This window comes from Canis lupus, chromosome 22, assembly GCF_003254725.2.
Source record: "Canis lupus dingo isolate Sandy chromosome 22, ASM325472v2, whole genome shotgun sequence".
Lineage (NCBI taxonomy): Eukaryota > Metazoa > Chordata > Mammalia > Carnivora > Canidae > Canis > Canis lupus.
Window position 1 is genome coordinate 55,767,596 of NC_064264.1, and position 23,177 is coordinate 55,790,772.

Here is a 23,177-nt window from a genome sequence, read left to right on the forward strand (position 1 = left end):
AAATTAAGTAAGTGATTCCAGGAGAATTAAAGTCTTTAGGTTTTAAATTCATGTTCTTATGTTTTGTGCACACTGGCATATTTTTTTATTTATATCTTAAATATTTAAAGGTAAAAATCAAAACTATGCTAGTGCTTTGAGAATTTATATTTTCTTACTTGTAAATTTTGGGTTATGGTTTAAAAATGACCCTAAGGAAAAAAAATGACCCTAAGGAAAAATCAATAAGGGAACATATTACTTAATTTTAATAAATAAGAACTTAGAGCTTCTTATGAACAAAAGAAAAAAAGAGAGAGAGACAATGTTTAAAGTTATAGGACCTGGTAAAAAATATTTCAATATATGTTGTGACCTCATAACCTTAGTATATAATGAAAACTTATAAATCAATAAGAAAAATGAAAACCCACTAGGTAAAATGAATATCCATGAACAAGTACTGCCCTAAAGAATTAAAGACAAATATTAACATTTTTTATTTATACCTAAAGAATGATACATTAAAACAACATGATTTTATTTCTCTCTTATCATATAGCAAAGGGTTTTTTTTAATGCTAAAGTGATTCCTTATATTGATAGGGGAACATGAATTCATATACACTACAAATTTAAATTAGTGCAACTTTCCTGGGTAATAACTGACACTACTATAGCTTTTTTTTAAAAAAATGATCTAATTAAACCCAAACTTGTACTTCTTAGCATTTTATTTTTAAAAGTAGACTATAACACAAATATCTAAATATAAGAGATTATAGGATTTTAGTATATCTGTGCAAAGGAATAGGACGAAGTCATTATGAATACTGACATAGAAGTATGATACACGAAAATATCTAGTATTTACTTTAAAGGTATGCAGATTGAAAATAGTATATTTAGGGGCACCTGGATGGCTCAGGTCGTGATCCTGGGGTCCTGGGATCAATTCTGCATCGGGCTCCCCAGAGGGACCCTGCTTCTCTCTCTGCCTATGACTCTGCCTCTCTCTGTGTGTCTCTCGTGAATAAATAAATAAAATCTTTAAAAAAATAGTATAGTTCAATTTTTGTGAATAGGTGTGTGTTTATTACATAAGATCACAACAAAAAATTAGACACATTACTTGTTGCAGTAAAAATATGTTATCAACAAGTGGGAATTACTAACAACTAATTTTAAAAAAGGTAAAGTAAAAAAAATGAGAAGCAAACAGGAAATTGAAAAAATGAATAAAAATATGAAAACTTACCACAAGTACACAAAACCTAAAAACATCAGTTGGCAACTGGAAACATTTATTTTTCTACCCAAGTAATACGTGAATGCCCTCTTGTTAGAAATATTGAAATAAAAAAAAAAAAAAAGAAATATTGAAATAACGAGGATGAAACATGGTCTTCTTGGCCTTTCTGTTTCCAGAGATAACATTTATTATATCCGGTGCATGGGCCTCTGGAACTTTACTTCTGTTTATCAAATACATATTTTTGTTTAACTTTTTAACTTAACCATATATGTGTCTTAGAGTTTTTTTGCCTGCCAGTGCATAGAGATTTAAGTCATTTTTTAAAACTACATACTATTTCAGACCATATAGACAGGCTTGTTACTTAACTATTTTCCCTTTACTAGTTCTATTTATTCACACAACAAAAATGCATCCTGGACTCAGCAGACAGAGCAATGTCAGGAAGGACAAGGCTCCTGACCTCAGAAGTCATTCTGCTCTCAGAGTTCCATGATGGGGAATGCTGAGTCCTCATCTAAGTCCATTATTTTTTCTTTTCTTTTTTTTTATAATTTTATTTATTTATTTGAAGGAGAGAGAGAGAGAAGGAGGAGAGGGAGCATCAGAGGAGAGGGAGAAGCAGACTCTGCTGAGTAGGGAGCCTGAGATCATGAGCTGAGCCAAAGACAGATGCTTAACCAACTGAGCCACCCAGGTGTCCCTAAGTCCATCATCTTTTCAAAAAAAGATTGAAGTTCTGTTTTGTTTCCCCTTCCAATTCCTTGGAAACTCTCTACAATACCCCTTTCTCACACTAATTCTGCTTTAAAAAAAAAAAACAAAACAAAAAACTGCGTTTCCTCTCAGCAACACCACTAAAACAAATGTCATGGGCTCATCAGCACCTTCTTTCTGGTATTGCTGAATGTGGTGTGTGTTTGCAGAAGGGATGGAGGGCAGTGGGTAAGGGAGGAAGGTGTGAAGTATATGAGTAAGAATGTAGTATCGGTGGCATTTGAAGGCTGACAGTCACTTCACCCTTAGAAAGCCTGGCAAATGGCAGAAAGTTTCACTTTAAGGATTCATCTGCAGGAAACACTACTTTAAAGATTCACCTGTGTGGTGTCTGAAGGCTGCAGCAAAACCAGATGCTATCAGAAATTTAAGTCTATGATTTTCTTATTTGTTTGGATGAGTAGGGACTCCAGCTCATTTTTAAATAAGTGACTTTTCTTTCCATGGCTTAAGTTTGTTTAATGAAAGTTGGTTCCACTGGATAGTGAGAGGATTAAAATGCAAAGTCATGCATGCTTAGAGTCAATTTATATCTGTGTGGAAAGTTATTATTATTTCTGCCTAAACAGACTGTATATCATGCTGGGCACTCCTACTGCCAAGAGTCTGAGATCATTTTATTTGAAATGTGGTTCTCCTTGGTTGGTCTCAGAAGCTCTGCAGTGGACTGGGCTGTGGGTGGGGGTGGATATGCAAGTTAATACTTTTGTGTACATTTATTGGGAAAAACTTCAAGGTTGGAATAAAAGCAAAACTTTATCTCAGATGAGAGGAAATAAGTTTAATCATTACTATTACCCAGACCCCTTTGTCATTTCCACATTTACAACTTAGTTCAGAGACTTTGTTTAAACACTGAGAAGTCAGCATAGGTCATTAACAGTCCTTAACCTCCCAAACTCCAATAGAATGACAGAAAAGTCACATTTTAATGAGAAGGTGGGACGCCTGGGTGGCTCAACAGTTGAGCGGCTGCCTTTGGCTCAGGGCATGATCCCAGGGTCCTGGGATTGAGTCCCACATCAGGCTCCCTGTGAGGAACCTGCTTCTCCCTCTGTGTCTCTGCCTCTCTGCGTGTCTCTCATGAGTAAATAAATAAAATCTTAAAAAAAAAAAAAAAGAAGGTATAAGTGATAAACACAAAAACAAATAGAATAGGAGAGGGAACAATATTGAGTGAGTGATCAGAGCATTTTTAGAAGCAGGAAAATGGAGGCCAAATAGTAACTAGCTGAGTTAGGAGAAGGGCAGATCTGGAATCTTGGTATTTCTAGAAGGGGACTTCAGAGGAAGCAAGCCAGGGGAAGTGGCAGGTGTGGTAGCAGATGAGACAAGTCTGGGCCGAGAGAGGAGGAACGGTTGACAGTAAAAACAGTCACTCTGCTGGTTTCTTCTCTTGTCACAGACTCTGCAGGAGGCACAGACCCGCAGAGAGGAGGGAGGTGTGGGAACATGGCAGATGCAGACAAATACCTTATGACAGAAATATGAATAAATTAAGTTACATTACAACCAAATGCAATTTGTCCATAATATAACTTACTTTGGATCAGGGAATTAGGTGTTTACTTTTACTTTATGCATTTGATGTGTGTGCTGTATGTGAGTGTATGCATTGTGCGTGTTATGTGTATTGTGTATGTTGTGTGTATTGTGTCTATTGTATGTATGTAGGGTGTATGTTATGTTTGGTGTTTGGTGTGTATTATGTGTATGTGGCATATGTACTGTAGTGTGTGTGTATTGTGTGTGGAGTATGTGGTATAAATGGTGTGTATGTTGTATATGTTGTGTGTGGTGTGTGTATTGTGTCTGTTTTGTGTGTTTGTATGTGGGTGTAGTGTGTGGTTTATGTTGTGGGGGGGTATGTGTGGGTGTGGGTGTGGTATGTGTTGTATATATTGTGTTGTATGTGCTTGTATGTGGATTGTGTGGTGTGTATGTTGTATGCAGTATGTGGGGTATGTTTGCATGTGTGTAAGTTGTGTGTGTGGTGTATATGTATGTAGTGTGTATATTGTGTGGGGTGTGTGTGTGGTGCATGTCGTGTGTGTGTGCGTGGTGAAAGCTCTGTGTGTGCGTGGTGCGAGGCGTGTGTGTGGGTGTGGTATGAGCCGTGTGTGTGTGCGTGCATGGTGCGAGCCGTGTGTGTGTGTGTGTGTGGTGCGAGCCGTGTGTGTGTGTGCATGGTGCCAGCCGTGTGTGTGTGTGTGCAGGTGTGGTGCTAGCCCTGTGTGTGGGTGTGTGTGCGTGGTGCGAAACGTGTGTGTGTGTGTGTGCGTGGTGCGAGCCGTGTGTGTGTGCGTGGTGCGAGCCGTGTGTGTGCACACGTGGTGTGAGCCGTGTGTGTGTGTGCGTGGTGCGAGCCGTGTGTGTGCACACGTGGTGCGAGCCGTGTGTGTGTGCAGGCGTGGTGTGAGCCGCGTGTATGTGCACGTGGTGCGAGCTCTGTGTGTGTGCGGTGCCAGCAGTGTGTGTGTGTGTGTGCAGGTGTGGTGCGAGCCCTGTGTGTGTGTGTGCATGGTGCGAGCCGTGTGTGGGTGGTGTGAGCCGTGTGTGTGTGCGGGTGCGAGCCGTGTGTGTGTGTGTGTGTGTGGTGCAAGCTGTGTGTGTGTGCATGGTGGGAGCCGTGTGTGTGTGTGCATGGGGTGAGCCGTGTGTGTGTGTGTGTGTGGTGCGAGCCTTGTGTGTGGGTGGTGCGAGCCATGTGTGTGTGTGATGCAAGCCGTGTGTGTGTTTGTACAACCTGCGAGCCGTGTGTGTGCGCACATGGTGCGAGCTATATGTGTGTGTGTGTGCGTGGTGCGAGCCGTGTGTGTGTGTGTGTGCGTGGTGCGAGCCGTGTGTGTGTTTGTGCATCCTGCGAGCCATGTGTGTGCACACGTGGTGCAAGCTATGTGTGTGTGTGCGTGGTGCGAAACGTGTGTGTGTGTGTGCGTGGTGCGAGCCGTGTGTGTGTGCGTGGTGCGAGCCGTGTGTGTGCACACGTGGTGTGAGCCGTGTGTGTGTGCGTGGTGCGAGCCGTGTGTGTGCACACGTGGTGTGAGCCGTGTGTGTGTGCGTGGTGCGAGCCGCGTGTGAGTGCACGTGGTGTGAGCTGTGTGTGTGTGTGCGGTGCCAGCCGTGTGTGTGTGTGCAGGTGTGGTGCGAGCCCTGTGTGTGTGTGCATGGTGAGAGCCGTGTGTGTGTGTGTGCGTGGTGCGAGCCCTATGTGTGTGCGTGGTGCGAGCCGCGTGTGTGCGCACGTGGTGCGAGCTGTGTGTGTGTGTGCGTGGTGCCAGCCGTGTGTGTGTGTGTGTGCATGGTGCGGGCTGTGTGTGTGTGTGTGTGCGTGTGTGGTACGAGCCGTGTGTGTGCGTGGTGCGAGCCGTGTGTGTGTGTGTGTGCGGGGTACGGGCCGTGTGTGTGTGTGCGTGCGTGGTACGAGCCATGTGTGTGCGTGGTGCGAGCCGTGTGTGTGTGCATGGTGCCAGCCGTGTGTCTGTGTGTGCGTGGTGCGAGCCCTGTGTGTGCGTGGTGCGAGCCGTGTGTGTATATTTGCATGGTGCGAACCGTGTGTGTGTGCAAGCGTGGTGCAAGCCGTGTGTGTGTGTGTGCGTGGTGCGAACCGTGTGTGAGTGTGCGTGGTGCGAGCCCTGTGTGTGTGCACACGTGGTACGAGCCGTGTGTGTGACTGTGCGTGGTGCGAGCCTTGTGTGTGTGCGTGGTGCCAGCCGTGTGTGTGGTTCCAGCCGTGTGTGTGCGTGGTGCGAGCTGTGTGTGTGTGTGTGTGCGTGGTGCGAGCCGTGTGTGTGTGTGTGCAGGTGCGAGCCGTGTGTGTGTGCATGGTGCCAGCCGTGTGTGTGTGTGCAGGCGTGGTGCAAGCTGTGTGTGTGTGTGTGCGTGGTGCGAGCCTCGTGTGTGCGCACGTGGTGTGAGCTGTGTGTGTGTGAGTGTGCGGTGCCAGCCGTGTGTGTGTGTGTGTGCAGGTGTGGTGCTAGCCCTGTGTGTGGGTGTGCATGGTGAGAGCCGTGTGTGTGTGTGTGCGTGGTGCGAGCCCTGTGTGTGTGCGCGTGGTATGAGCCGTGTGTGTGACTGTGCATGGTGCGAGCCTTGTGTGTGTGCGTGGTGCCAGCCGTGTGTGTGTGTGTGTGTGCGTGGTTCCAGCCGTGTGTGTGCGTGGTGCGAGCCCTGTGTGTGTGTGTGTGCGTGGTGCGAGCTGTGTGTGTGTATTTGCGTGGTGCGAGCCGTGTGTGTGTATTTGCGTGGTGCGAGCTGTGTGTGTGTGTGCGGTGCCAGCCGTGTGTGTGTGTGTGTGTGCAGGTGTGGTGCTAGCCCTGTGTGTGGGTGTGCATGGTGAGAGCCGTGTGTGTGTGTGTGTGTGTGGTGCGAGCCCTGTGTGTGTGCGCGCGTGGTATGAGCCGTGTGTGTGACTGTGCATGGTGCGAGCCTTGTGTGTGTGCGTGGTGCCAGCCGTGTGTGTGTGTGTGTGTGTGTGTGCGTGGTTCCAGCCGTGTGTGTGCGTGGTGCGAGCAGTGTGTGTGTGTGCGTGGTGCGAGCCCTGTGTGTGTGTGTGTGCGTGGTGCGAGCTGTGTGTGTGTATTTGCGTGGTGCGAGCCGTGTGTGTGTATTTGCGTGGTGCGAGCCGCGTGTGTGTGCACATGGTGCGAGCTCTGTTTGTGTGTGTGCAGTGCCAGCAGTGTGTGTGTGTGTGTGCATGGTGCGAGCCCTGTGTGTGTGTGTGTGTGTGCGAGCCGTGTCTGTGCATGCGTGGTGCGAGCCGTGTGTGTGTATTTGCGTGGTGCGAGCTGTGTGTGTGTGTGTGTGGTGCGACCATGTGTGTGTCTGTGAGTGGTGCCAGCCGTGTGTGTGCGTGCGTGGTACGAGCCGTGTGTGTGTGCGTTGTGCGAGCCATGTGTGTATGTGTGCAAGTGCGAGCCGTGTGTGTGTGCATGTTGCCAGCCGTGTGTTTGTGTGTGCGTGTTGCTAGCCCTGTGTGTGTGTGTGTGTGTGCCTGGTGTGAGCCCTGTGTGTGTGTGCGTGGTGCGAGCTGTGTGTGTGTATTTGCGTGGTACGAGCTGTGTGTGTGTGTGTGCGTGGTGCAACCATGTGTGTGACTGTGCGTGGTGCGAGCCGTGTGTGTGTGCGTGGTGCCAGCCGTGTGTGTGTGTGTGTGTGCGTGGTGCCAGCCGTGTGCACCCTCCGAGCCGTGCCTCCCTTCCCTCTCCCAGTGTTTCTGCAAGGGCCCCGCTCTCACTTCTGTTTTTCTCAGCGGCAGCGTCCGGTCCTTTCGCCCTGCGGCGTCGCGGTGCCTGGCCCTTCCGTCGCTGCCACCGCTAGCCCCTGGCCCCTGGCCCCTGGCCCCTGGCCCCGGCCCTTGTCCCCTGGTCCCCTGGCCCCTGGCCCCTGCCCCTGGCCCCTGGCCCCTGGCCCTTGTCCCCTGGCCCCTGGCCCTTGTCCCCTGGCCCCTGGCCCCTGGCTCCTGGCCCCTGGCCCCTGCCCCTGGCCCCTGGCCCCTGCCCCTGGCCCTGGCCCCTGCCCCTGGCCCCTGGCCCCTGCCCCTGCCCCTGGCCCCTGGCCCCTGCCCCTGGCCCCTGCCCCTGCCCCTGTCCCCGCGGCCGCATCGCCCCGCCGCCCAGCCTGCGCTCCCCGGGGGCTTAGCGCGAGTGCGTGGCCGCCAGCCGTCGTTCTGCTGGGAGTTACCGTGTTTTCTGTGTCCAGCCGTCAGGGTCGTATTTGATCTCACTTCCAGGCCGCAAGGAGAATTCTGTTTATTTCGCCAGATTGCCCGAGAGCGTGGCAGACCTGGGGGCAGTCACCTCCGCGGTCGGGGGGCCGCGGCTCTCCCCAGATGACAGGCCCTGGGGCCGGGCGTCTGAGCCGCGCTGAGCCGTCCAGGGTTTCACTTTATGGAGCTCATCTGCCCGGCAGGTCTGTTGTTTCTCTTTGGCAGTTTTATTTTGAAATAATCTTAGATTTGCCTCAGAGTTGCGCAGATAGTGCTAGAGTTTCTTTTTTCTATTTAGATAACACCTAAATATGTGTGTGTGTGTGTGTGTGTGTATAATTTAAAGTCATATTTTTATTTAAGGAATTTTACCTGGAATGCCTTCCGCTGCCAATCACCTTAGTTCTGCCAAAGTCAGAATCATAATCTTCAAAATAGCCCTTTTGAAAAGAACTTTTGTTTGGTTCACAGTTGTCAACGTGAGTCCGCAATCCTTTCAGGGGAACTTCTCTGAGGGAGTAAAGGAAACTGAGGCATTCCCAACACTGTAGAGACATCCACAGAAGAAGCCCTGTGGGGATAGACCTCAGCAATAACATAAACGTATTTTTAACTAAAATAGAAACTGTATGTTGTTTTGCAGCTCCTCTTTATTCTTAAATATACGTGGGTATTATTTGTGTCAATAAATACACACCTAGATGATTATTCTTGATGGCTGCAAAGAAAAGACAAGTGGGCCATAATACATTTAGCAGATCTCTTATTTAGGTTGCTTGGGCGTCTGTGCTGTTTATAATTCTTTACTATTTAAAAGAATAGAGTGAACCTGATGTGAAATATTTATATATGTCCCAATGTATTTGCAGAGTGACGATTTCTAGAAGTTACTAAATTAAAGGGGGAACATTTTTTTTTAATTTTTTTTAAATTTATGATAGTCATACAGAGAGAGAGAGAGGCAGAGACACAGGCAGAGGGAGAAGCAGGCTCCATGCACCAGGAGCCTGACATGAGATTCTATCCCGAGTCTCCAGGATCGCGCCGTGGGCCAAAGGCAGGCGCCAAACCGCTGCGCCACCCACGGATCCCAGAGGGGGAACATTTTTAAAGATTTCCAAAGTTCTCGCAAGATCGCCCCGCAAAGCTTTTGTCTTCCCACCAGCTGCACATGAAAGTGTTTGTTTCATTTGACTCCTAACCACGCTGGGCATTCTCTGGTTTATGTTTTCAAACTGGTTGCCACACACTGGGTTTTCCCTTTCCATTAACTTCTATGTGTTTGGTGACTAGTGACAGTGAATGCCTTTTTTTTTTCCCCCTAACGTTCAGTAACTTAGTATCAGATGTTAAGTAAGTGAAACCCTGATGTCTTGGTGAGTGACACAATGCTAGGTGGAGAGGGCATGGTGACCTAGAGGTCACTGGGGAGAGTAGGGCTCTGGTAGCTGGGGTCCCAAGAAACAGTAATAGAAAAATACGGGAGTGGACTTTGGGGAACATTACCAACTGAAGAGCCTCCTTCCGGCCAGCCTGAGTGTGACCCTGGTGAACCCCTGGACCCAGCCCTCCAGCTCTTCTGCACCTCCACCTGCCGGAGGTTACAAGTCATCTGGGAGAATTATACACCGGGCTGGAGGGGTCAGTGATCGCTCATGACCACAAGCCCCACGTGGGCACGCAGCACTCCCTCATGGTTCTGCCACACTCTGCAAAATGTTTCCCACTTTCCTAACACTTCTTGAAATTCTTATATCCCCTCCTCTCCACTTGCCTCTCCACAGAAGAAGCCACTAGCCTTTGACTTCTGAGTAATGAGATGGGCAACCCCTCATCTTTCCTTCCTTCCTTCCTTTCCTTCCTTTCCTTCCCACACCTGTCTGGCCCTACACACTGTTGTAAAAGTGAGACATCCATGCTGTTCTGGAAGGGCAGGCTCCTCCCCATCCCATCTGCCGGTGGTAGGCTTCTGCTGCCTGAGGCTAGTCTGTCTCTGCTAGGTATCACCTCCTGCTTCTGCTTTACAGGCTCATTCCCAGAGGCACCTTAGCACGGGCTGTTTGGTTTCCCATCTTTGGAGCCTGGGTGGCTCAGTGGGTTAAGCATCTGCCTTCCCCTCTGGTCATGATCTCAGGGTCCAGGGATCCCTGCTCAGCAGGGAGTCTGCTTCTCCCTCTGCCCCTCCCCTCTCACTCATGTTCTCTCTCTTTCATTCTCTCTCTCTCTCTCTGTGTCTCAAATAAATAAATAAAATTTTTAAAAGGACCTATAAGGGCACCCAGGTGGTTAATCATCTGCCTTTGGCTCAGGTCATGATCCTGGGGTCTTGAGATCGAGTCCTGCATCAGGGACCCTGCTTCTCCCTCCACCTATGTCTCTGCCTCTCTCTGTGTGTCTTTCATGAATAAATAAATAAAATCTTTTTAAAAAGAGAAAAAGGGCCTATTATTGACCTGTCCTACTCTACTGGTTACAACACCACTGCTCTGCTCTGTCTCATAGCAAAACTTCCTGAAAAATGTTGTCTGTGTGAGCTACTGTAGCTCTTCATTTGAGTAGCTATATTCAATTGATATTTGCTTTTCGCTTTTTAAAACCTGAGATATATTATGAAATAGAGCAGGCCTGTGAGAGTACATAAAACATAAATGTATTGTTTATATGTAAATGTGTTATTTATGCAAATATAAAATAGGTTTAGAATCCTGTGTCTAAACTAGAACATCCACTGTGTGATCAGTTCCTGAATTACATACCCCTGCCCCCATGGAAATAACCACTTTTCTGGTCTCTGTGATAATCATCTCTTTCTTTATGGTTTTCCCAGCATGGTATGTCTTCCCTAAACTACATTATACATTTTCTAGTTTGTCTGCTTTATAGGACATATTATTGTATGCATCCTAAGCTAGTTTTCTTTTTTGTTTTGGGTTTCTTTTTTTATCCCCACAACATTATCGAATTTCTATTGTGTTGATGTGGGAAGCTGAATTATGTTCAAAGTATAGTATGGCATTACATGAATATATTCAAACTATCTTTTATACAGTTAAAGGATATTTATGTTGTTTCCAGTTTTATCCACTTTTATTGCTAATACAAAACATGTTGCTATGAATATTATTGTATGTAACTTACTACAAGAGAATCTCTAGGAATTTACATGGTGGGTAGTAAGTCTCTCCATTCTCAGGCTAACTAGATAGTTCCATTTTCTCCTGAAGGTAGTTATTCAAAGTACATTGCCCAAAGCATTCCAGGAGGATTTCCACTCCTCTGTACTCTTAATAACCTTAGTATAGTCAGACTCCCTGTCGGGAGCCCGATCTCAGGACCCCAGATCACAACCTGACCTGAAGGCAGACACTCAATCACTGAGCCATCCAGGCACCCCAAGCTGTCATTGCTTGCCTAGACACCACGATAGCCTCATAGTTAGTCTCTTGACTTCTGTCTGGCCTTCGTCTGGTCCATTCTGTCTTCCAAAAGCTGAGTGAGTTTCTCCACACACAGATATGATCCTGCTGCCATGACTTTAAATCCTGCAATCGTCCCCACTTTTGACCACAAACCCTCAACAACCTGCCCCACCATGTCTTTGCTTCATCTCCTACCTGTCCCTTCTCTCTGTGAGCATCGGCCATGCAAGCTTCCTGTGGGCTTTGCTCAAGTAACACATACTCTTCCCTCTGAAACACTCTTATACCTTCCTACTTTGCTCCATTAATGCCTGCTCCCATTTCTTATAAAATATGAAAGAGAAGGAAAGAAGTGCAGGGTACATTGAGACACTTAATATATGTTTAATTGGAGCTGCAGAAGTAATGGGGAGGGAAACAGTGAAGAATAAGAGTATCGGGAGACATATTTACTAAGAACTTCCCATAAAGCATCTTCTCCCTCTCTCTCTCTCTCTCTCTCTCTCTCTCTCTCTCTATATATATATATATATATATATATATTTTATTTATTTATATTTATATTTATACTTATATTTATATTTATATACACACACACACAAATACCTAATACATACAAACCCCATAAATAAAAAGAAATCCACATCTGGACACATTATAGAAAAACCAGAACAGCAATGACAAAGAGAAAAACATATTTTAAAGAAGAACCAGAAGAAAAAAAGACACATTGTTTTTAATAAAGTAGCAGTTGGAGTTTCAGATGATTCCTCAACAGCAACAAAGGCCAGAGGACAGAGAAGTGGTATTGTCAAGGAATAACCATCACCCTGAAATTGTAGGCCGGTGAAAATATCTTTTAGGAGCAAGGGAGACAGTGGAAACATTTTCAAGGATGGGGAAACTGCCACTGGAAGCCTAAAGGCAGAAAAAAGTGATCAAGATGGAATATTTGAGAGGAAAGAAGAAATGAAGAGCAAAGTGGCAGTACATAACTCAATGGGGAAATGGTGACATAAGAGGATAACAGTGATGCTGGTGGAAAGATATCAAATCTTCTGAGCCGTGTTATTTTCTTGCTGTAGGATGAGGCCATTGATGATTAACTTCAGACCCTACAATGTAAGCATGTGATTGGACTTATAAATTCCAATCTTGGTATTTCAGCTAGACCACCTGCCTCATCTGCATTCAATTGCTAAATTAAAGCTTAGTTGTAAAAGGCAAAATTGTGAAACATGAAGAGAAATATGGAAGATATTTATGGCCTCGAGGTAAGCAAGGATTTTTTTTAAACAAGTCACAAAGACCATTTATTATAAAATACAAGATTGATAAATTGGACTACATTAAAATTAAGGACATTTGTTCATAAAAAGATGCCATAAAGAAGGCATAAATGCAAGACATGAAGTGGCTGAAGTTATGTACAATACATACAATATCATGGATACTACAGGATAAAAAGAACTCTCATTATTCGGTAAGAAAAGACAACAAACTGGTTCTCGCTTCAGCAGCACATACACTAAAAAAAAAAAAAAAAAAAAAAAGACACAGGGCACCTGGGTATCTCAGTGGTTGAGCATCTGCCTTGGGCTTGGGTTGTGTTCCTGGTGTCCTGGGATTGAGTCCCATATCAGGCTCTCCACAGGGAGCCTGCTTCTCCCTCTGCCTGTGTCTCTGTGCCTCTCTCTCTCTGTCTCTCATGAATAAATAAATAAAACTTTTAATAAAAAAAAAAAAAAGAAGAAGAAATGCCAGCTTGTCCTAAAATGCTAGGAGTTGAGATGAAGAGCACGAAGTAGAATGAGAGATATTTAGGAGACAAAAGCCAACATGAATCTGTGTCTTGGAAGTTCTGGCTAGAGAACAGGAAAGTAGCAGAAATAAAGGTCACACTATGACACAGAAAGAGTATGAGAAGTCGTTAGTGTCAGACCGTCTCCCCAGAGAATTTCAAATCAATTCAAAATCTACCTGCATTAGGGAAGTTATCCATGACCTCCAATTTTCCTCGTCCTCCTCACTGTCTAGGTCCCTATTTCCTCTCCCTTCTCTCCTCAGACCTCCACCACTTTTTGTCTCTTCCTCAGGCCCCCATGAGCATCGCTGTCTACTCATGACCATGCTTTCTGGTCCAGAGCAAAGCCAACAGCCGCCCCATCACCGTGGCCACCCACTCTGGTAGGCTGTCTCTCACCCAGTTCCTCCAGATGCCCTATCCGCACCAGGGCCACGCCCTCCACCTGTGCACTGCCTTCTTTCCCCTTTGTCCCCCTCAGCTCTCCTCTCTCTCAGCATCATCGCTTTCGCACTCTATTAGATTATCCCTATCAATATAGAAATACAATGTAATTTTGTTCATTGGAAGAAGACCTCTGAGCCACGTGCCTCCCCAGCCACGACCATCGTCTCTGCTTTCACTTGCTGCTATACTTCTCAGAAGAGGTGTCCATACCCCCTGCTTGCAGTTTTTCACTTCCCGTTCTCTCTTGAATATACTCAGTAGGTAGGCTTGTGCTTCCACCTCACCCTTGGACCCAGTGTCATTAAGGTCATAAGTGATAGTTGTGTTGCTAAATCCACATGGACTGTGGCCAGTGATGGAATGAATGGCCCAGGGATAGAAATCAGTGCCCCTTCCTCACAGTAGAACAAAACCCCGAGCCTCCCTGTGGGACCTGACTGGAGCTTGTCTCCCGTCTCCAGGAAACCACGTTCTTGCTTTGCTTTCTTCCTGCTCTATCCTGCTTCCTGTGCTCCCCTTCTCCCAAGATCACTAAACCAACCTCTTAAACCAAGATCCTCTCCTCAGGCTCTGCTTCTAGCAGCGCAACATAAGACAGCTCCTCTGTGTCCCATCACTGAATGTCCAGGGAAGACTTTCCACATCCGTGTCAGAAATTAAATATTCCTACTATCATGATTAACCTTGACCAAGATGTCAGCCTATCACATGTCTGAAATTTGCAAGATTAATTAAGAAGCTCTGCCTGGATCCTTCTGTGTCCCTCACCTAGTTTCAGGCAGATGAGGGTATCTTGCTATTAAAATTTCAACTACCTTCCGGGACAGTTCCCAATAATTAACACAAATCTGGCACATGGAAGGTATTCAATAAATATTTTGAATGAAGGAATTATTTCGCTCAACCTTCTGATGTGCCGAACCCATTTGCCTCATGTTGCCCTGGCTTTAATCTGTACCTTCTGCTGCCCAGGATCTATAAGCTTGAATAGATGCTGACTTCTGCTTCCACAGAAGTGGGACATGAACTAGAAAGACAAAGCTTCTCTTCTCAAAGATAAATAAGCTCCTTGAGAATGCAAAAAAAGCATTTAGTGCAGATGTCTTCTTACAGTAATCTCTTGTGGTTGGGAGGAGCCTTAATGGCCCTTTATTCCAGCCACTTCTTGTTCTAATCTTTCCATCACATGATGAGGCCTCACAGGCATGGACCCGAGGCAGGCACACAGTGAGATAATAAATATTATTTGAAGCCCCTAAATTTTGAGGTAATGAGTTACTCGACAGAGATATTAAACAGTCTGCAATGAACTGACGAGATGCTTGCAGCTGCTTCTAGGGAAGCATTTGAATGTAAGAGATAGAAAATCAGAAGGCATTCTGAACAGAAAGTTCAGGAATGGGAAAGAGCAGAGATCTGAGTAAATGAACACTGATTAAAAACCAATGTTAGATTAGAAACTAGTTTTAGGAAAACCAGAGCTATTCCAATGTTGACAAAACAAAAACAAAAACAAAAACAAAAACCAGCCCCTTGACAGCTGAGCAATCTTCATGCCATGTATTCTAAGTTGAAAAACTAACAATGAGAGCCTTGGATTTTGCTTCCCTGGATAAGCACTGTGATTTATTTATAGAACTTAAGTGTTTTCCCGAATAGATACTGTAGTCTTTTAAAAATGCATATTTCTAATACTCATTTAAATGCCTTTTTCCCCCCTCAAATGTATGCAGACTTTTTGCTACAGCTGCACTTTTTCCTATCTGCTGGGCATCAGGGTGTCCCATCTTCCCTATCTGATAGTAGGAGGCCCTTCCCTGATGACCAGGGGAAAATCTTGCAGGAGCCTCATATCTATGGTCTTTTTCTTAAAAGGGTATAAAATAAGAGGATGAGGGAAATACCCTTAATTGGAGTGGATGCGTTGATAACATGTCAAGACACATTACAGACTCAGACTCTTAGAGTGAAAAAATGAGGAAGTATGGTAATCTTGTAAATGAGCTCAGTTTTATTATTTGTAAGCGTTAGAGACAAAATGATTTCTTTGTTATGATATGGGTTAGGGGTAGTGACAGTATCACAGAAAATAAATCTCTTTGCAACCCATCTTGTTGTAGAGCATGTACTCAGGCTTAAGTTTGGATGAGATGTATGGAAATTGTGCAGGACTCAGGCCTGTTTTCTCTTTGCAAGCTGCCTTGTATCGGGCAGGATATCTGGCATCCCTGGCTCCTGCCCACTCAATGCCAGTAGTTCCCCTTTAATAATTGTAGCAATCAGAAATGCTCCCACCAATTTCCAAAACTGCCTTCTGAGTGGCAGCACCCTCATTGGAAATTACTGCTCTGTTACTTCTTTAAAATTCATCATCAAATCCTGTGGACCCTACTGTCAAAACAAATCCTGCTGTTCATAGTATGTGATTAGTCCTTGAACAAGACTCCACCCTCAGCTCAGGAAAGGAGCATAAGACTAGTCTGAGTCAATCAGTGCATTGTATTTTCCAGGGACAATGGCTAATTTGGGGCACATGAGTCAATTGGAGCCAGTGACACATAAAGGAGATTTAGCCCACCATCTTGGGAAAAGAGACTCTGGTCTTCCCGAGGAATCTGAATGACAGAGGTTATAGGGTATGGAGCTGCTAGAGTCATTTTGCATCTTTCAGAGCCCATGGTAAAAATCCACACAGTGGAATGCATAGTTGGCTCTGGGTTACCTGTAGATGGTTCTTTCCATGCTATCACTCCTGCTAGCTTTGAGAAGGAGGAAACTATATTTCTGCTTTATGGTTGGGTTAGGGGGTGCCCAACACCACGGTCCAGGAAGAACTTAGGTATGCAATCTGTGGTCCTGGTGCTTTCATAGAATATTTTTCTTGTACTGTCTCCATCCCTGAACTTGTTATGTATCACTAAGATTCCGTTATGGGAGGGAAGGAATGGCAAGATCAACACACCAGTGCACAAAAACAGTTTGTCAGTCCTAATTACTTTGTTCACTGTCTGTCTCCCTCCCACTAGAATCTAATTTTCATAAAGGACAAGAATTTTCATGTGCTTTGTTCACTGCTGTGTCCCCAGAGCCTAGAACAGTGCCACAGAGAGATGATGAAAAGGTAAGTCTTGGTTACCTGATTTTCTTTTTCTTTTTTTTTTTTTTTAAGATTTTAAAAATTTATTTTAGAGACAGAGAAAGAGAGAGTGAGCACATTCGTGCAAGCAAGGAGGAGGGGCAGAGAGAGAGACAAGCAAACTCTGAGCTGAGCCTGGAGCCAATGTGGGACTCATTCTCACGATCCTGACATCATGACCTGAGCTGAAATCAAGAGTTGGACGCTTAACCGACTGAGCTACTACCCAGGCACCTGGGTTTCCTGGTTTTCTGTATTTGCCACCTAAATGCTGTTGATATTCACTCATATTCACTCCCTTTCTGTTTAACTTTTTATTATAGCATATTTCAAATATATATAAAGTAAAGGAAATAGAAATGAGACTCCTTGTGGCCACTACCCAACTTCTCAATTACTGTAGCCAATCCGGTTTCCTGTCTACCTGCCTCCACTCGGCCTCACTGCCCTCTAACTAGATTATAGTAAATAAAATCCCAGGGACTTGCACACACTCCTTTTAGCAACTTCTCTTGTTTCTGGGATACTACTTCCTTGTTATTTTATCTTTCCTTTCTAGCCACTCCTGTTAGTCTCTGATCTCATGGGGAGCTTAGGAGTTGGATGGGTTTTTAGAGTTGTCTCACCTTGAGGTCAGGGGGGTGGGTGTTTGTTATTTCTCTGCACTCCTGGAGCAGTCATGGAGTCAGGCTGCTCCCAGGGAAGGCATGCACTTGGGCGATGCTCTCTTCAGCTGACACAGGGTGGTTCTGCAAGACTGATAGCACCCAAGATTGTCCACTCCTCATTGATACTGTTTCCATTTCAGCCTTAGTTAGTATGGACCATAATTTTCTCCAAAGTTCCAAGAGTCATCCCAGCAGCAGAATGCAACCATCTCTTGGAGTCCTTGCCAGGGTGGCAGACCACCTACAGTAGAAGACAGTATCTGTATAAATAAATTCTCCCTACCAACCTTTGTCTCCTGCCCCCTTTGATCCATCACCCTCAAGACCCAGACCTGTACACCATCTCCAGCGTGGCCAGTCCACCTAGGCTGGACCCTGCCAGCCCTCTTTCCCCTAAGCTGCCCCAGCACTTCCCACCATGTGTTGTCTGCCCCCAACTCTAGTCATTGGTCTGGTGGAAGTGACAGTGGCGGTAAAATCTTCGGGAGCCTGTGTGGTCTTACAGTCTGGAGACCTCTCTTCCTCCCTTGATGAGAGAGGATGGGGCCCACGTGGCTCTGCATGGCATTTTTAGGCTTGAGCTAACTCGATGTCCTCATCCAAATTGTAGGATGCCCCTCACCCCAGTGGGGTCTGTGGCCCTGATTAGCAGATCTGCCAGAGCTGGGGGTTCAGATTCTTTGGAGTGCTACTGTCCTCATAATTAGGCTCTGCTCATTATTCTTGGCCTTTTCTGCCCTCTGGTCATGTAGGACCTCCTTAGGTGCTACCCATGAGGCTTTCTAACTTTCATGCCTTGCTTCCAGTGGTGATTCATAACTCTGGGCCTCACAGCCCTGGGCTTCACATATCTTTTTCTAATGTGTCAGTGACTCAGCAAAAGCCACCAGTTTCCTGGTTCTCATGAGTGGCAGCTTTTCAGAGTCTCTCAAAAGCCTGTGTATTGTACCTCCCAGCCTACCAGCACATTCCCTCCTCCTTGTATCACATCCCAGTTCCATCACCAATGAAGGTTTGAACGACTGTGCTTCTCCAGAGAGCTGGGAATTGTCAGGGCTTCTCTTACCACCAGGGATGGGTCTTCATTTCCAGCTGGGAGATGGATGATCCAGCTCGGTAATTCAACATGAGAGTCTATTCCTCGGATCCCTCCTGGCACCACCAAGGTCAAGTTCTCTGGGAAGCAGATGTAGAGATGAAGATCTGTGTAAGACCAGTTTATGGAGGAGTGACCTTGGTATCTATAGCTATAAAGGAAGGACAGAAGTAACTCTGAGCAGGAGAATCTGAATTTCCTTGTTGAGATCATAAGAAAGGCCTCAACCAGTCCCACTGGGAGTTGGATCTGGGATGGCCTTTCCGAGTGTCCTCCCATAAGGAGGGGCCAGACGCCTACCATCCACCCCCTGCATCGATCAACCATTGGAAGTGGCTGCTATGAACTTGGGCAGTGTGACTGTCTCCACCAAAGGTAGTTCCCAGAGAGGGACTTGGTGAGGAGCCCAGAGCCACCAGCACTCCCAACAGCTGGGGGGTGATATACCCTACCTGGGCACACTGCAGCAGCCACCATCTCTGAGCTCCTCTTGATCCCAAACACTACTTGCATACTGTGCCTCAACTGCCTGCCCTGCCTCCCCCCGCCCTTCCCCCGCATGCTGCAGACTCTGGCTTTTGACCTCCCATTTCCCACCTCTGATATCAAATCTTTATTCACGCAGGAATCCTTACCGAGCACTTGCAGTGTCCTGCCTAGATTATTTGCTGCTTATACTGTGGTGAACAAAACATAAAGTCCCTGCTGCCATGAAAGTTACAGTTTAGTGGGGAGAGACAGGCAGTAACAATGAAGTAATGAGCCAGTGAATAGATAAATAAATATTAGGTAGTGGTCATTGCTATGCCAAGGATTAGAATAATATGATGGAGTGCTGATGGGGCTGATTTGTAGTGCTACCAGCTGCCTGACTGAATACCACCACAGGCTTCCCATTGTCTTCTGGGTGCAGTTCAGACTCTAGTTTGGCACAGAAGACTCCCATGGGGACAAGTTTTGGGCCCCCTGTGAGGACCGGGTTGGGGGTTCTTCTGGCCCGTTGGATTCAGGCATTTGAGTGGTGGGCTTTTCCTGGAGGGTGAGTCTGTCTGCCCTGTGTATCTCCTTCCCCATCTCCTCTTCCTTCCCTTGTCCTCCCAGGATCCCCAGGGCTGGAACAATATTGCTTATGAGCCAAAGCGACAAAAGCCAGCTGCCTCAGCAGGTTTATTCTTATCAGTGATTGAACCCAGACAATTAACAATCCATTTCAATGGTGACTTTTGCCATTATTTTGGGGAAATGCTGAATGGGACATGGCTTCAGGGAGGAGAGATTCTCTTTTAAACATGAAGATGCAGTGCTCATTTCTACCAAGCCTGTCACAGGGGCTTGGTCTGTCACCCCCATGCTTTGAACTTTCCCCTCCTCACCCAGCACCTCATCTCTAATCCCTGTCACTGAGGTCATCGAAGGAGCCCATGTTGAGTACAAAAACTGAACAAAGCCAAAACGCAACCAAGCATGTTATCAGTAATGGGGGTCCATGTCACAGCTGGTAATTCCTCAATGCTCACTGTTCTCATCGGGAACTGAAACTTCATTCCCCTGCACCCCTGGCTGGGGAGCACCCATGAAGGAGGGAGCAGAGATCCCCCTTACTCAGAAACAAGCTCCTGGCCATCTTGCTTTGTTTATCAGGGCTCCTCTTCATTCATCTGAAAAAATCGGTGAGAGTCCCTTAGTATCCCTGATGTCCAGCCAGAGCTCTTCCTCTTCCCCTGGCCTCCTCTTTTCCCTTGATTTGGGCAATTGTATTCACTACCTTTCCTGCACTTTCCCTGCTCCCTTCCGCTGATCTGGGTCACTAGTTAGCCTCACCTCCCCCTAGTGGCAAGTTGGATAAATCACCCGCTGGAGCGAGGCTCCCAGGAGCCCGACTCACCTGCTCTACTGCAGACGGCAAAGATAGTACAACACAAGATAAGCATTTATCACTCAGGGGAGGTTCGACTTTTATCTTCACCCCTACAGACAGTCCGATCGGAAATAGTGAGACATTGACCTTTTCTTAATTGATGTAAATAGACATACAGAAAATTACAACTATATAAATCAGACCTTGTAACGTATACTGTCAAGCCTGAGGTGTTTTTTCTCTTATTATACATAAAGTATAATTGATGAAAAGTAAAAAAAAAAATTCTAATTGGAATGTTTATATATGAATTGCAGTATAAATGAAGTAGATTCCATAAAATTGATACTGGTCCTATTGATTGCCCTTTGAGTGGAATCAACATGCTTTACTGAAAAAAAGACTGTAACACCAGGTTATGCCTGTATATCTGAGGCTGACAGAATTCGTAAGAAGGATGGGGTGAGCCATATGATATAAAGGCAGCTAGGGGAACCCTAGCTGCTCCTGAAAACTTTACCCTGTGTCACTCAGCCCGAAATGATAGAATTACCTTGGACTAAAATCAGATGTTCATATTGATAGGCAGATGTCATTAGAGTCAATGAATTATCAGCTTTACATGGTTAAACCTCTAAAAGCCTAACTCTGAGCCACTGGGAAGTGGGGGAAGGACAGTCACGTAACAAGCTGGGTCCATGGTCATGCCACAGGAAAGTAAAAACAGAACGAGAAGTTGGTCTGAGGATGGGGCACATCCTAGGAGATGGAAAAAGAGTGTGAATAGCTTTACCTCCAGCTCTTCTCGGGCACAGCCTCTTAAAACTGATGTTTCATGAGTCCTTAGGAAAATTTCTCTCCCAAAAAAGTCAGTAGTATAGTTCAGGAGCTGAAAGAAAGACCTTTGTTTCTTGTTTTAGCTACTCATTAACTGCTTTACCCTCCCAACTGCATGGTGAGCTAGGCACTGTGACAGCTAGGTGCACAGAGAAACCCAGACATGGAGAAGCTAAGGGATTTGCTTATAGTTAGAGTCACTTAGCCAGTAAGTGAGGGGGGAGCTTCCAGCCCTACAAGCTGGCCAGCATGCTCCTACTCTAGGACACACACTGGAGAGCCGGCCTTCCAGCTGCAGGAGCATGTGGCTGCAGTTCCAAAGCAGGAGCTTTTTGGACAGTGAGACACTGAGCCAGACTCAAGCATGTCATAGTGGGTCCACTGAGATCTTTAAATGACTCTGTTAGTGCTCTTGGTTCTGAAAGAAGACAGTTTTGTACTAGAGTTTAATTTAGCACACAGGACAACATCTCACCCTGTAGGATTCTAAGCTGACTTCTATACCAATGAGTTGGAATCTGGCTGGCCTTAATTTCGGTGGGTGTTGCATGGTTCCTGCCCCACCTGCATGGACACCAATTTCATTAATTGCTTTAGGTAAAACAAAGACCATAAGATTTCTTTAAGAAAGTCTCTTCATGGTGGGTTAAGTGTTTCAAAAATGATCAGTTTAAAAATTTCACAGCAGCAGAAGCCAAGAGAACTCATAGTTTGTGGTGTTGACCATATTTCAGTACGCAGCATATTATTCTAGTGGGGCCAAAGAAAGAAGGAGAAAAAAAAAAAAACAATTTTAATGCTGAAACCCGAACTTACTTTGCACATGCAGGCAATCCATTGGATTAAAAGAACAATTAAAGAGAGCTCAAACTCACTTTTGTTATAGTGATTCTTTTAATTTTTTTTCCAACTGTGATTTTATCTATTATGTTAGCATAAACTCATGTGGTTAGATTGTTACCAAGGGTGGGAGATCTCACTCCAGTTCAAGCAGGAAAGCCAAGTAGTCTTAACCACTGACATCTGCAAAGCTACATAGACCCATGTCACTTCTATTATGCAGTGTTTCCTACCGTATTTCTGAAAACATGCTCAATTGTCACATAGTAAAAGTAAACATTGGGTTGGTTCCCAGGGATGTTGGTTCTCTTGAAGGAGTAACTTCAGCTCCTATGTTCTTCACAAACAACTTAAGTAAACATATGAAATAAGGTCCCGGTCCTTTCACCTCTGATTACTGATCCATCTCAGATTTCACCCATTTGGAATGGATGAGGAGATGAATGATATCTTTGGAAAGATTATAAGTCTAGACTAAGGGGCAGGTCAGTTTTATGTCTTTGCATAGAAAAACCTTTTTGGGATCCCTGGGTGGCTTTAGTGCTTGCCTTTGGCCCAGGGCATGATTCTGGAGTCCTGGGATCGAGTCCCGCATCAGGCTCCCTGCATGGAGCCTGCTTCTTCTCCCTCTGCCTGTGTCTCTGCCTCTTGCTCTCTCTGTGTCTCTCATGAATAAATAAATAAAATCTTTAAAAAAAAAAAAAAAAGAAGAAGAAGAAACCTTTTGCTCCTGGAGCCAGATGGTAGACAGAATTGCTCTACTTATTTCTGGAAGAGAATGCCCTGGATACGCTGACAGAGATGAATGCTTTGGAGAGAGTGTTCACCGAAAAGAAACTTGATTTGCATTTGAGGGTTTGACTATTCCCTCAGTGACTCATTGTCAGGAGTGGCTTTAAGAAAGGTGTGAATTGAAAATTAAATCCAAAATCACGAGATAAGTAACATCTTCCTGATCTTCCTGTATACTTACACATTTGGGCATATGATTCATTTTTGGTCATTTAGCAGGACTGTTACAACAAATCACACAATCTGAAATGAACTTCTCATACTTCATTCATGTGCCACAGTGCATTTGCCTCACACCCAAGGATTAAGTTTTTGAAACAAGGAATAATTAATATTTGCTTTGCAAAGAGGAAATTAAGGGAGCTTGCATATCACCTTTGTGAAGAATCCAGAATAATATTATACTGAATGTTGTGTAGAATTAGCATTTTGCATTATGTATTCACATACAGAAATTCATGTATGTAGCATTTCTCTTTCCAGAAAGTAATTAGGGGATTCAGGTAAAACCGATTATTTTTTCTTCTTCTTTTTTTTTTTTTTTGTGCACACTTTCTTATAT

At 45.4% G+C, this 23,177-nt stretch overlaps 1 protein-coding gene across 5 annotated transcripts in view; it reads left to right on the forward strand.

Annotated features, from left to right (window-relative positions):
* Positions 1–23,177, forward strand: part of LOC112656094 (uncharacterized) — an 82,766-nt gene that overhangs the window by 16,642 nt on the left and 42,947 nt on the right. For 2 of the 5 annotated variants that reach the window (XM_025441293.2, XM_035704676.2), the window contains exon 4: positions 16,415–16,509. In XM_025441293.2, coding sequence (XP_025297078.1) covers positions 16,415–16,509 — 95 coding nt within the window. The other 3 variants (XM_035704677.1, XM_035704675.2, XM_049099417.1) reach the window with 3 other exon arrangements.